This window comes from Lingula anatina, chromosome 1 (genome assembly GCF_051362555.1).
Source record: "Lingula anatina isolate TDL-2025a chromosome 1, LinAna3.0, whole genome shotgun sequence".
NCBI classification, from domain to species: Eukaryota; Metazoa; Brachiopoda; class Lingulata; order Lingulida; family Lingulidae; genus Lingula; species Lingula anatina.
Window position 1 is genome coordinate 64,744,742 of NC_141767.1, and position 13,876 is coordinate 64,758,617.

The following is a 13,876-nucleotide window of genomic DNA, read 5'->3' on the forward strand; positions in this document are numbered from 1 at the left end:
CTCCAAAACACAGGCTAATATACAAAACAAATTAATAACTATTGATAAAATAACATGATTGTGTCTTTTTGAAAAGAACTTCCCTTTTTTCCAAACAAAAGCTTCTCAGTAAATAGGAAAAACAGAAACATAGTTTAGCATATAAGGTGACCAACAGATGTATCAGACATCAGTGCCTTCTACACAAAAAGATGTCTATATTTGTGAAGTTATTTCAAGTTTGGAATTCATAAAAATGGAAATTGTTAAATCCAAGAAAGATAGATATTGCAGCTATTAATTTCTTTTTGATTTTGTAAGAAAAATCGATACATATAATTGTCCCAAAAATAATTCAAAATGTCTTTTGGTCCAGTTGAATTGAAACAAAAGTTATCAGGTCCATTCCTTTATTCAAGAGAAATATGTCACTGATAAATTGTGATGTCTTCCCTTTACAAAGAAAAGACACAAAGCAAGATTTTGCCACAGACAAGAGTTCTGTTCCCTTAGCATTATCATAAAATGACACCATAGAATGCATATATCAATTTGTAATGCAAGGTGAGTCAGTATTATAATAATCAGTGTGCTAGGTTTGCTCTGGTGTTTCTGTCTCCTCTTCCCCTGGAAATGGAGGATGTTCCAGAACCGAATCAATAAGGCCATATTGTTTAGCTTCTGAAGGACTCATATACGTGTCCCTTTCCACCAAAGGTTCTGCAAATCAACATCAAATAAATTCTCATATAAATGTTGGACAAAATGAGGTGATATCAATAAAGTTTGCTGAAATGATATTAATAAAGTTGGCTTAAGTCAAATATTTGTACCAATGTTTGTAACAAACTGTCATATTATAGTTTTTATAATATTGTTAACAATACATTTTTGTATTAGAATAAAATGTCACCAGTAATATTTTAAGGGATAAACTTAGAAAACAGTATACCTTTTGAATTATGAGAAATGCATGATTTAAAAACGTATGTACAAAGTTTTTCAGATTCATCTCACAAAAAGCCAGCTAAAGCTGACAAATGTACTGACAACTTATTATGTTGAAATTTTAAATGTTAAACTCCTTGAAAGAATTTTCCCCTTTTTTATATTCAAGGAAGAATCTGATTATGTCCAATTTCAAATGTATTAGCATTTTTTGCACTTCAGTAAGCCCTGCTGGTTAACTCATGCAGAGTTGCCATTTGAATGATACAGAGTCCACAAGGCCTAAAATATATTGGTGATGGTATGTTCTTGTGAAAATGTTGTTGGATATATTCTCAATTAGTACTGAATTTTTTATGTCTATGTCTATATTTAGCCTGGCTAGCTTAACTGGCTATCAGCTGAAATATTTTATAGCCAGCTTATTCTTGGTGGGCTAAGAGATTTGAGCCCAGACAATGACTTTAGATTTTTCATGAAGCAAAGGATAGTTTGGAACTACTTATAAACCTGCACTTTAAAAAAATAAATAATCACTGTGAGTTTAAAACAAAAGGGCAAAATTACTACTTATTTGTTGCTGCTACACGAAATGTGCACTGCTCTGGCTCAAGCTCCAGAGACCTGGATGGACATAGGTAATTGTAATATGTTCAGCCACTTCTGTGTCTGTACATTAAAAATAAAATATTAGAAAGAGGAAGAGCATATCCAAATGAACAACTGACCTAGCTCTTCAAGTTTTAAATTTGTGTGCCTGGCATATATGTTGTTTAGCTGAGACTTGATCTTTATTATTTCTCTAGCCTGAATCTGTATGTCTGTAGCTTGCCCCTGAAAGAGTACAAAGAAAAATATCTAACAATGAAAGAGTATTCACTATCAGCATTTATATAATAAATAATAACTGAAAATTAAATGCTATCAGCAAAATATAGGTATCTTAAGGAATTACAGGGAGATTAATGTCGTGGTAAGAGCCATTCAAGAACCTTAAAAGCCTCATTCCTACTTCTTGACTGGCAATTCACATTGGTCTCCCATCACAATGTTTCTAAATCTGCAGTCAACCTTACCAGTGCTGAACCATGTGGCTGATGTATCATGATTCTTGAATTTGGCAATGCGTGTCTCATGCCAGCCGTTCCAGCACAGAGTAATAAGGATGCTGCACTGCAGGCCTGTCCTACACACCAGGTGGCTATAGGAGGCTCTATGTACTGCATTGTGTCATATATTGCTAATCCAGATGTAACAGCTCCACCTGTGTTAAAACAATTAATAAATTATCATTTGCTAGTTAAAATAGGAAACTAACTAGACAGCAAGACTGGCACAAATAGACATCCAATAGTATTATGCAAACTATACAGGATAACATATTTTTTAAAGAAAGTTTCCTGTATATCACTAAGTCAAAGAATTATTTATCTGCATATGAAAAAGAAACGCAGCCAAAGCTGACATACATACAGAAAACCTATCAGTTTAAACATGAAATGTCACAGCACACAAAAGTCTTGCCTCTGAGAGTCCAGCCCCAGGCATCTACTTTAAATACTGGGTCAAAATTAACAGAATAAATAAATAAATAAATAGATAAATAGTTATGAATAACAAGCCCAAAAAATTCAGAAAATATATAGAAAACCACTCAGAGAATGCTGAACTCTGCCAAAGGAACTCAATTCTCATTAGTTATTAATTATTCGTACACAGTCAATTTTTTCAAATGATCTTTATCATTAATTCTCATTAGTGATATATTGTACAGCTGATTTTCAAATTAATTTAATCATTAGTTATTTTTCTAAAACAAACACTATGCTGTCCTAACATCGGACATATTGTAAATCACTTATTTATCTGAATTCCATTGAACAAAAATGTTTAAATACATAATTTTACCTGGACTATTTATATACATATGGACTGGCTTTTTCCTGCTTTCTGACTGTAGGTATAATAACTGTGCTACAACTATACTAGCAACTCCATCATGAATCTGAAACAACAACAACAGAATAGGAATGAATTAAATGTTCACTTTTAATAACATTGCAATTTAACAACTCTCTCACTGTGTAACATTTCTCTCCACACATCCATTTTTGATTGTTAAAGGGATAATAACTCTTCATATGAGATCTACATTTCACAATAAAAACATTGTAAACAACTTACAGAAATATAATATATTCTGTTTTACCACAAAACTGCAGTTATAGCTTCTATTCTGATATCCGAGCTTGTCATTGGACAACATGACCTCCACAGATGGCTATACTCTAATAATCTCTTAAGAACAAACTTTTTAGTAAAAAACCAGGGACTAACTTTGAATGTAAAAATGGATTCATTAACCATTGGTAAGTATGGGAAAATTGTTGTTTACTTCAGAAAAATTAATTTTTTAGCCAAATGAACAGTTATTATCCCTTTAACCTTTGCAATTTAATCAAATCTTACAATTAAAACATGTAATTCAATCTATCAATTCTAAGGTACATGTAGGTTGCTTTTCAAATTAATTTTATTTATATTTTATCAATAATATTTCAAACATAAAATTATACCTACAGGGCCCATGACGCATATAATTCTATCCTTCAGCAACCTTGAGAAAATATCGTAGGCCTTTTCTCCTCTGCCTGACTGTTCTATTACTATAGGGATATAGCTCATGCTACATCTACTGGTGAAATGGCCATGGCATCTTGTCAGGGTTTGTCCAAAAGACTGAAAGAAAAGTTCAATTTATCAATTATTAATAGAATTTTTTAACTTATACTCCGAAATGATCTTGAGACATCTGGAGGATTGTTCAGAAGGAGTCTGTCAATGGTGTCAGGATAAACAATCTTCGCTATGCTGATGACACAGTTCTTCTAGCTACGTCGAGTGAGGATCTCCAAAATATTTTTGATGCTGCTGTTTTCTCCAGTGCAAAGCTTGGACTACATGTCAACAGCAAGAAAACAAAAACCATGGTGGTTTCAAAGTCAAAGGTCACACCACTTTGCAGATTGCTTCACGGGAACACTCCCATCGACCAGGTCTCCTCATTCAACTATCTTGGAGCTCTTGTGACATCCAATGCCTGTTGCAAGAAATCCAAAGAAGAATTGGCCAAGCGAAAAATGCATTCACCTGTCTCAGTGCAATCTTCATGGATTGTGGGCTGTCTTTCAAGATAAAAATCCGCCTCCTCAAAACCTGTGTCTGATCTAGTCTTCTGTATGGCTGCAAGTCTTGGGACTTTGACAGCAGAGACTCAACGTAACACTTAAGCAGCTGAAATGTGGTTCTATAGGCAAATGCTCCGAATCTCCTACATTGATCATGTTACCAATGAAGAGGTCCTTAAACAGACTGAACAAAAAGGACATCTCCTCAACACTGTCAGGGATAGACAACTGAAGTTCTTGGGTCATTCCATCAGAAAAAAGGATTGGAAAATCTTAGCCTTAGTGGTAAAATACCTGGCAAAAGTGCATCAGGCAGACAACGAAAGACCTTCCTTGACAATTTTGAATTACCAACAAGACACCTTTGGTCATGGGCAAGAAACAGGACCCTTTGGTCAAATACACCGAATTGGTGATGGCACATAAAGAAGAAGAATAGAATTCTTTTTAAATTTTTTTTTAAAGTGTATTGATCATTCCTCTGATCATTCTTCACTAATAAATAAAGTATTTCAATTTTTTCTATGAAAATATTTCTATCAAAAATATTCGAAAAATTGAAAGAAAAAATCTGAGTAAATAACAATGTTGGTGATGTAAGAAACAACATAACAGGCTTCAGCAAAAGGTTTGAGAACCTTTCATCCGCAAAATTTTCACTAAGGAAGTAAAAATTTAGCTTATCTCACCGTCTTGCATTACACCCATTTGTATTAAGGATACTGTAAGTGTTTGCCAGAAAACCCTTACATATATTCTTTTGGTTAACAGATAAATCTTCACTGTTCAATGACTAAATAAATTAACATTTATACACATATCATCTAACGGGTGCACCATGATTGCAATTTTAGGGTATTTACCGTAAACGGAAAAATCACTTTCTCAAACTTCTCCTTTACCTGAGCACCCACAAACACCATTTTAACACTAATTAAATGACACCATTTGGTACTCCAAAACCCAGCCAGCGATTTATCTTACTCTTAGTACAGATTCTATCATTGATAAAGCAAAATAACACCTTTGTTAAATGAAATTAATGGCTCATAACTCTATAACAAAATCATTTAAACCAAAATGATAGAAAAGAATGGAAGCCTATACACTTGTGTTTGAGTATGCCCATTTTTGTGATAAAATCTTGTTCAGGGATGAAATTACGCCTAACACGGGTTACACCCATTGCTATCTTAAATTGATGATAGAAGATATCAGTTGCCTATGCTCATACATAGCAACGAGAAATTTAAATGCCACTATTTCACAATTTCGAAGGGATTTTTATTGTTTAAAATAAGCAAAAAGATGCATTATTAAATAAATTGGATGCAGGGAAATGCTCATTTTCAGTATCTGAAATAATACTGTGCTTTTTTTAGAACCAGTGAAGGTACATGTAAAATATGCCACCTTTGACAATATATGCAGAATAAGAACGCTCTTATTTCAAAGATTTTTTTTAACCAAATCTCCAGGTCTTTTGAAAAAAAAATGCCCCAATTTTTTACCTCAGAGGTTAGAGGTTCTTATTCTGATCTATTTAGTTACATGCCTTTTCTTAAACTTACACAAGATTTAAAGCAATGTTTTTTTTTCCAAAAACTGTTTAATGAGCAAATCCAAAAATTAAATATCTTTCTAACATCCCAGTCCTTAAAACAAAGAAAGTATGTTATGCAATTCAATAAATAAATAAATAAAAACTATAAAAATCAGACTTGAGACTTGGGGGGGGGGGGCTGCAAAAATACCAAATTGAAAACAATATGGTATAACAAAGTTTGTCACAAGAATGAGTTAACACTCAACACTAATTTTATGGTCAGTGACAAGTATCTTGGATATCATTTGAAATTCAGTAAAACAGGGCAACAAAATATTAGTCTAAACTAGCTTAACCCCCCCCCCCCCCCACACACACACACACAACACACACACGCAGACTGCATTGTAAAAACCATGTGGTAATGCAAATCATCACTGCATTCTCATTCTCACAACGTTGCCCTCAAGTGAGTTTATAGTCCTAATATCTACATGCAAATGTTTAACGATATCAGATGAGACCTATTTAGTCTAGACTATTTTCATTTTCTACACACCTTGAAATGTCGCATTTTGCAGCCGATTAACAACTAAGACTTCCTGCTGAAATACGCATGCGTGGTATGGATTTCTGGGTAGTTTACAAATGGTAGACAGCGAGGTTGAGATAATGTAACATCACTTAAGTTTTTATATAATTCTCACTATAACACGTATTTACTCGAAAAACAAGGTATGTGCGATGTTAAAAATAGCCATATGAATGTTTAGAAATTAATTTGTTATCATCTGCTTATTGTACCCGGGATTTGTCAAGATTTACAATATGTTTACAAGTGCCCGGTCGGCTCTGGCTTGTTGCTATGCAAAAGGAACATACACCTGCCGTATGTTTTGCGGTAGTATTTATTATCAGAGCTGTGCTTTACTGTTCTTTATATAAAACAAACTTTAACATACACGTCACTACTAGTAAAATTCAAAATTTGGCTTATTTTGATAAATATATCTTCCACGTCTGTACATGTACTTGTGCTCTCGATGTACATGTAATTTTGCTACCACAAAATGTCAAAACGACCGTTGTGATACCATACTAGTCCGCCGTTGTGCATATGTGCCAGGATAAATTGATATCTAGACGCACAAGTCATTGGTTCTTAGTTTAGTTCTGTGGTCATTGGAAATATGGTTTAAAATAAAATTTAATGCTGAGCCACATTAATGTAGCGGTAGGACAGCCTTGTGCCTAAAGTTGTTTTCACTATTTTATGTTTTATTTATGTCATTTTACTTCTGTTTTATTTTTACTTTACCTTTTTTTGGACATTTATGCATGCTCACCTATTTTTATTTTGGTTTTGTTTCAGTTATGGCCAAGCTTGAACAGAAATATTATGTTACAAGCCCTAGGTAAAACAAATTTCCTGCCATCTCAAATTCTTAACATCAGAATTTTCATATCTTTTGTGTATATTTCACAATTAATAATTGATTATGAATGTTTATGAACATGAACAAATTTGATAATTGACAGTTTATTGCACTCTGTGACACTGAGTGATGATAAACATATCCTAAATCTGATGCCACAAGTAGGGTAATGAAAGGGTGCTTTTATTTTCATGAAGATAACCTCTATGCATTTGGGGAGGATAAAAGAGGCATATGCTTGTGGCTCTTAAATTACAAAAATCTTCTCAAACACAAGCCTAAAATTTTCTGTATCATTAGCTTATGGCCAACCTGGTCGAAGGCCTTCATCAGACTGACGTGAGTAGTTGTTCACACTCACTAAGCTAAAGGTATGGAAAATTTTAGGCTTGTGTTTGAGAATTTTCATGTATATCCAACAACCAAGCTAATGAACATTTTTGCTCATTTACAAAAATCTTAGTCCAAAAGTGCATGGCAGAATGAATTTTTTAGTGTTTTGCCCACAATTTTATAGAAAAGGGAATTATTTGGTCTAATGCTCACTTGCATAGACTAATGGTCTTAGTTTTCTTTAATAATGCACATCACAACATCAAGCAGAAACATATTTTTCAAGTTTACTGAGACATGTTCCTGTTATTTGTGATCAGTGATACTCCCACCAGGATATACATTCTTTTTGGTTTTAAACAACCCATTGTTGTGACATCATAATTGTGAACCCTGCCATCTATCTCTTCCAACACAACTAGTTCAAAATGTTCCCACAGTATATGTGACATAAGTGGTATTGTACTTGGCATCATTTTTATTAAAGTGTCATGATCATTTGGATTTAGGCTGCAACTGTCTTGAGGAGGTTCATCTCCCAAGAGACCACAATTTCATTTATATTTTGGCCTTGCATATTTTAAAAATCATAGATGTATGTCACATCAGTATGCAATTCAGTGCAGTGGTATTAAATCATATTTTAGGGGAATATATTGGAATGTTTTGAGATATTCAAATTAACACTTTGGAGCATTATTTATTGACCCAAAGTATATTTTTTCCTTTTTAAACAGAGCAATTATTGTGCCAAACATGGGCTCCATTGATGTCCAGAACAAGGCCAGGCTTAGAGTGAACAGAATAGCTATTGTACAGGACTTGAAAGTAGAACATGTGTTAGAGCATCTCCAAGAGCAAAATGTAATCGACATGAAGGATGTAAATGAAATTGAAAGTGGAACAACACATCAAGACAAAGCCAGGCTCCTTCTTGATGTACTGTCGACAAAAGAGAAAGGATCGGACTGGTATAAACACTTCAGGTATGCTCTGGTCAATGCCAAAGCTGATGCAGCCACTAGGAAAACATACCACATGTTAGTGGAGTTCTTGGACAACACAATCATCAAACCCAAAACATCTCCAAGGGGTAACATAAGTGAAACTGACCAGAGAGTGGATCTGCTGAAATTTCCAAAATACTCCCCCTTGCCTAACATATCCCCAGAGATCCCAAGTGTTGTAAGTGGGCGTGGCACTGTAACATTCAATGTTGATGAGAGTCCTGCTGAAGAGAAAGGTGAATTGGAGAGCAGACAGTCTGAAAAGCCATCTCATAGTGAAGAGAAAACACCCATTCTAAGAGCCACATCTGTGCCTGCAGGATCATTTGAGCTTAAAGCACCAGAAAACTACACCAGCCTACTTGAATACCCAGTTGAACATGCCAGGCACCTGGAAGAATCACCTCTCATGGCAGACAAAATGCAACTGGCTGATGAAGAGGAAGTTTTCCGTAAAATGCAGCAGCTGGAAGTCGCCTATGCTCTTCATTCTAGACATCAGTTACCTTGTGGGTCACTGCTGATGAGTCAAGCAGCCCAAGATTTTCTGTTTGATCGTGATTGCCATCATCTTTACATGAAGTATTTTGACCAACTGAAGAAATCCCACTACATAGACATTGCCAAGGAATTTGTAGGGGTTTATGCATTGCTCGTGGAGACCATAGAAAATCCTAATACCCACGATTCCATCATGTTAATGACCAAGATCTGCTTTAACCTTGTATACTTTCTCCAAGAATTTGGTTACTTTCCTGAAGCAGAGAAGATCCTAGTTTCATTTCAGCAGTATTTATCCAAGTACCCTGGAATTGAGAGCTGGAAATCTGAGTATGACGCCAGTGTTTTGCTGATGACACTCTGCAACAATAACTATGACTTTAACAGGGCTGACAATGCATATTATGCTGCCATGAGGGCAAGTAACAACATTGAGATGGTGGCATTTGGAAAGGACATCTTAGACCAAGGAGAGCAGTTTCTTCAAAATAGTATTATGCTAAGAGAGATTGGTAGTATTGGGCCGGCTTACATGTGGATACAGAAAGCTATGATGGTAAGGAAACATTAGTTTTAAATCAAAATTTTCCCCTGCCCATAATCAACGGATGGATTTATTTATAAGTAATTTCAGCAGGCACACAATTTGAATGATCTTTGCATAAAATTCTGTGTGGAAGCTTGCATAATTGTGCAGTTTATTTATCAACTATTTTTTTGCATGTATATTATACTTATATATATATATACCATTTTCACTAGAATATGTCAGTTTCAATATTTGGATTGAAAAATCTTTTTTCCTCTTATCAGGAGGTAGAGCCTTCCAACCACCATACAATAATAAATGTGTTATGTGAATCAGTCCTCACCTACAGTGCCAAGGCTAATTTGAAGAAAGCGGAGGAACTGGCAATACAAGCTGTGAGACAGGCAAAGTATGTCCTAATGCACAAATGACTGCAGAAGTTATGCTTTTAAAAAAACTTTCTGGAATATTGCCATTTTATAATAATGATAATGAAGACCTTTAATTGGAGGTAGAATTTATGACAGAAAATGAAAAAGGTTTTAACTATACATTTTTAAAATCATCTTTGCATATTTGTCATATTTCAGGGAGTTCTTTGGGACCAATCATCCCCAATACTTGAAAGCCTTGCTACATTATTGTTACTTCTCCAATGAATGCAGACAGGATACATTTGGGGTGGATGCAGCCAAGGTGAATGAGGATTAATTTTTTGAAATACACAAGAATTTAAGTCTGCTTGTAATTACAATTATTCTTTCAGACATATCACAAATTTAAGCCATATAAATGATGAATTACTTGCTGGTAGTATGGATAACTCTTAGAATTTTTTATAGAAAATTTACATATGCTAAAATAATTATGATTCAGATCTTGGTCAAATAGTTTTAACTAAACTGCATGCATATGTGCATCATTTTTGTCAGGTTGTAATATTATTAATATCCTGGAGTAAGCACCTTATTAATTCTGAAATACAGATACATTTTGTAGCTTTACTTAAATAGCCTGATAGTGGTTGGTAATACATTAAGCACCATTCACCAACATCATCTCTTCTGAAAATATCACATGATCAGATACTGTTACACATTTTCTTATTTGAGATATGTTTGTGTTGTCTAGGATGCAGTGGTTGTGGCTTTGAAAATCTATGGCATGGAGACCCTTCATGCTGCCCTGGCTTACAGAGCCCTGGCCAAAGCCCTGATTGTCTGCCAGGATTTCAGTGAGGACTTGTATTTATCCTATGCACAGACAGCTCTCCAGATTGCCATGGATAACATACCAAGTCTCCATCCTAAGCTGTCCTTGTTCAGGCATACGCTTGGTAAGTTCCCCTCTCTGCCCCCCCCCCCCCCCCCAATAATTAATTAATTAATAAATGATCAGGTAGGCTTAGAAATAGATTAACAATCGTTAATAAAATAGGTAAAATTCATCCTAGTCAAACTGTTTGAAAAAATTTCCTTAAATCTAGGTTTAATAGTAAAGAAGGTTTCTACATAGCAATACTTTCTATTGACTTTTGTAGTATGACACTGATTACAGGGGTACCTAACAGTCTGGGCACCAGTGAAGCTTTGCATGTACATGTACATGTACACTATTCCAATCACAAAACCAAACTTACTGGCATATAAAATAGGAAACTTATTTATTCATTATATATAAATGAAATTTCCGTTTTTCTCTTCGCCACAGCTACCTGTTTACAATGGAAAGCTGTCAATGCACTGAAGGATGAGAGAGTAGGGCCCCTGATCCAGGCAGAGGCTGAGGCCAAAGCTTATCTCAATACTACTGTGGCATTCTTCGGTGATATCAGTCTGAAAAGTGCACAGGGTCACAGCCTGCTGGGACAGATATACATCAAGATGGACAGGTAATTTTTTTAATTAAGAGAAAAAAAGATGCACAGGCAATAAAACCAAGATGCACAAAGGAAAAGAATACAAACAAGGTGCTGCATTATTTTCAGAAGTCCAAGGTGAAATGAAAAATTTTCTTTTCAAAGGCATACTGGCACAATGTGCATTTGACAGATTAGACCATTCTGTAGTGAAAAAAAAAAATTCCTAGAAATTTCAACAATTTCCCCAAATCACCAAGCTATATCATATCCAAAACTATTGAGAAAATTACAAAATTATTATTTTATTATTTTGTAGCTTTATTTTCACTTGCACCATTTCAAGTGAAATTCATCAATCTGCATCTGTGTTATGAGACACAAAAACTAGAAAGAATTCAAAAAGGGTTTTATAGGTCTGAACTTTGTCAATGGTTTTGGGTATGGTATATTTTGGGGTTTTAGGGCTTTCCTGAATATATATATATATATATATATATATATATATATATATATATATATATATGAAATGCTCATTGTGTACCTTTAAAATATCTTTTGTAAGTTGCATTTTATTATCAATAAATAGTGTAGTTAGGAGCACAATAAAGATGTTTCTTTTGCATATGACAAATGCAATTTTTATATTATACTTTTTTTAAGATATGAAGAAGCTGAAGAAAAGCTGAAAATGAGCTTAGAGATTTTGAAACTTTGCCAGCCCCATAACAGCTATTACGCTTACATGGCCAAAGCAACATATGGCACATTCTGTAAGTTGACAGAGAGACCGGAGATCGCTATTGACTTGCTGAAGGATGTGGTGGATAATGTTGGTAAGTGCACCAGGTATGCATTTTCACTCTTGTGGAAGTGGCCATAACTGGAAAGCTTGGAAAATACATATGCATGAGATATGTTACAGTCAAAATTTTATGCTTTGTGCTATTTAAAGCATATTTTTCCTTAAGCTAGCGAGTATATTTGATACATATTTTTAAAATATATTTTCACGTTATACATACATATCAGATGCTTCCATTTTTAAATTAAATTTTTACTTTTATTGAATCCTAGGATCTTATGTTGGAGCTTAGTTGAATCATAACAGATATTTAAATGAACTTTTCAAAGAAATTATAACTATCAAATCTCTGCACGTTGTTATTGTGTTTGTGATATTTAAGTCATTAGTTGTCCCATGTTGTATTTTAGTAAAGCAGCACAAGGCTGTACTGTCATTTCAATTAAAAACAGAGAGGAAGGTCCCAAACAATTAACCTATTACATATCATATCTATTACATTTATGTTCTAGATTGTGGAGGGATGTGGCAGAGATGGATAGAGATGTGTTTTGAGACTCTAATCTCCTTATTACGAGACAATGGACAACAATCAGAGGCCCAGCATTACCAGGGGCACCTGCTGGACTTCAACAGGGAAATGGCCAGGCCTAAGCCAGTAACTTGGGATGTCCTGGATGCCAAGCCAGAGCCATGGGAGAAATTTTTACAAGAGGGTGTCAAGCAGTGGCAAACAAAAGTCTCCTTGGTAAAGGAAGGAATAGCTGGAATGACATTAAATGCTTTGAATTCAACATAGAGGAACTTGATGGATGGAGAAAATGCTAAAAACTCAATTGATGGAGAAGAAATGATGACTTAAGGCTCATTTCCATAGAAACTAGCAGTCTATGTAGACCGATAGTAGACCAGTAGTTTCAATGGGAATGAGCCCTTATATTATTTGTTTTTGATCAGTTAATGATTTATAAATATAAAGTGTTGGATCATACTTTAATTTCTGCAGATTTTGTAAAAAAAACTTTAAAAAGCCAATGTGATGTAAAGAAAATGTTGGATACAATCATTTTGTACATATTAATACTCGGTACTTATAGAAGATGACATTACTACTGTATATCAAAAATACAACTGTGATACATCTCAAAAAGCCAAGTGTGATTATGATCAAATGATCTACTGATCTGTGATGTTGTTGCATGCAAAATACTGTTTTATTTCATAATGGTAAATATGTATGTGACATGCACCCCATTAATTCAGGTTTCATGATGCAAAGAGCTGTATATCCAGTTCTACTCTATAAATTGAAGGGGAGGTCATTTACATGTGATTTGTGTCCCTCAACTTTTCTTATTTTTATCTGTGTATAGTTAAAATAACATGTTGTACATAAAATTTTCTTTTTCCTTGGACGAATAAAACGTTTTTTTTTCTCAGTGGTTTTCAGTGTGAAGTGCTTCTAAGATATGCACCGATATCCTGCTAACTTCAGTGCATTGGGTTACTGATTATCAGTTGCCTTCAAACGAATTCAGATTATGCAGTCAATCACTTTGAGACTGTTGACTTTTGAGAAAACTTTCGATTTTGAGAGTTACTAAATAGAGATAAAACATAAAGACGAAAGACAAAATTATTTGAAATACAAAAAGTCCAATAAGAATAACGTATCACCTATACAAGGGAAAGCAAAGAGGCAAAAAAAAAAAAACTCGAATTTAATGGACAAATACATATGGCTTA

The 13,876-nt window shown here is 34.3% G+C and overlaps 2 protein-coding genes across 3 annotated transcripts; one reads left to right on the forward strand and one right to left on the reverse strand.

Annotated features, from left to right (window-relative positions):
* Nucleotides 1-45: 45 nt before the first annotated feature.
* Nucleotides 46-6,335, reverse strand: LOC106162431 (ATP-dependent Clp protease proteolytic subunit, mitochondrial). Its single transcript, XM_013539729.3, has 6 exons — nucleotides 6,221-6,335; nucleotides 3,508-3,666; nucleotides 2,836-2,932; nucleotides 2,004-2,191; nucleotides 1,656-1,761; nucleotides 46-699 (listed from the first exon to the last, which is right to left on the reverse strand). Exons 1-6 carry the CDS (start codon nucleotides 6,233-6,235, stop codon nucleotides 572-574), a joined length of 693 nt encoding a protein of 230 aa, XP_013395183.1. The 5' UTR covers nucleotides 6,236-6,335; the 3' UTR covers nucleotides 46-571.
* LOC106162414 (uncharacterized) lies at nucleotides 6,287-13,569 on the forward strand. 2 transcript variants are annotated; one of them, XM_013539710.2, is made up of 9 exons: nucleotides 6,287-6,396; nucleotides 7,034-7,076; nucleotides 8,168-9,494; nucleotides 9,752-9,876; nucleotides 10,058-10,163; nucleotides 10,599-10,803; nucleotides 11,178-11,358; nucleotides 11,989-12,161; nucleotides 12,643-13,569. In XM_013539710.2, exons 2-9 carry the CDS (start codon nucleotides 7,036-7,038, stop codon nucleotides 12,927-12,929), a joined length of 2,445 nt encoding a protein of 814 aa, XP_013395164.2. In that variant the 5' UTR covers nucleotides 6,287-6,396; nucleotides 7,034-7,035; the 3' UTR covers nucleotides 12,930-13,569. The 2 variants fall into 2 exon arrangements, with proteins under 2 accessions (XP_013395164.2, XP_013395171.2); XM_013539717.2 differs by lacking the exon at nucleotides 7,034-7,076 and having other exon boundaries at nucleotides 6,297-6,396.
* Nucleotides 13,570-13,876: the final 307 nt, after the last annotated feature.

What these genes read in the sequence shown, in the direction of transcription:
- LOC106162431 (XM_013539729.3), bottom strand. An exon ending in TTATATGCGTCATGGGCCCT is followed by an intron (nt 2,933 to 3,507) that starts GTAGGTATAATT and finishes TTGTTGTTTCAG; the next exon opens with ATTCATGATGGAGTTGCTAG. An exon ending in TATGTATATAAATAGTCCAG is followed by an intron (nt 2,192 to 2,835) that starts GTAAAATTATGT and finishes GTTTTAACACAG; the next exon opens with GTGGAGCTGTTACATCTGGA.
- LOC106162414 (XM_013539710.2), top strand. Translation starts at nt 7,036, where the DNA reads ATGGCCAAGCTTGAACAGAAATATTATGTTACAAGCCCTAG. An exon ending in GGATACAGAAAGCTATGATG is followed by an intron (nt 9,495 to 9,751) that starts GTAAGGAAACAT and finishes TCCTCTTATCAG; the next exon opens with GAGGTAGAGCCTTCCAACCA. An exon ending in ATATACATCAAGATGGACAG is followed by an intron (nt 11,359 to 11,988) that starts GTAATTTTTTTA and finishes ACTTTTTTTAAG; the next exon opens with ATATGAAGAAGCTGAAGAAA.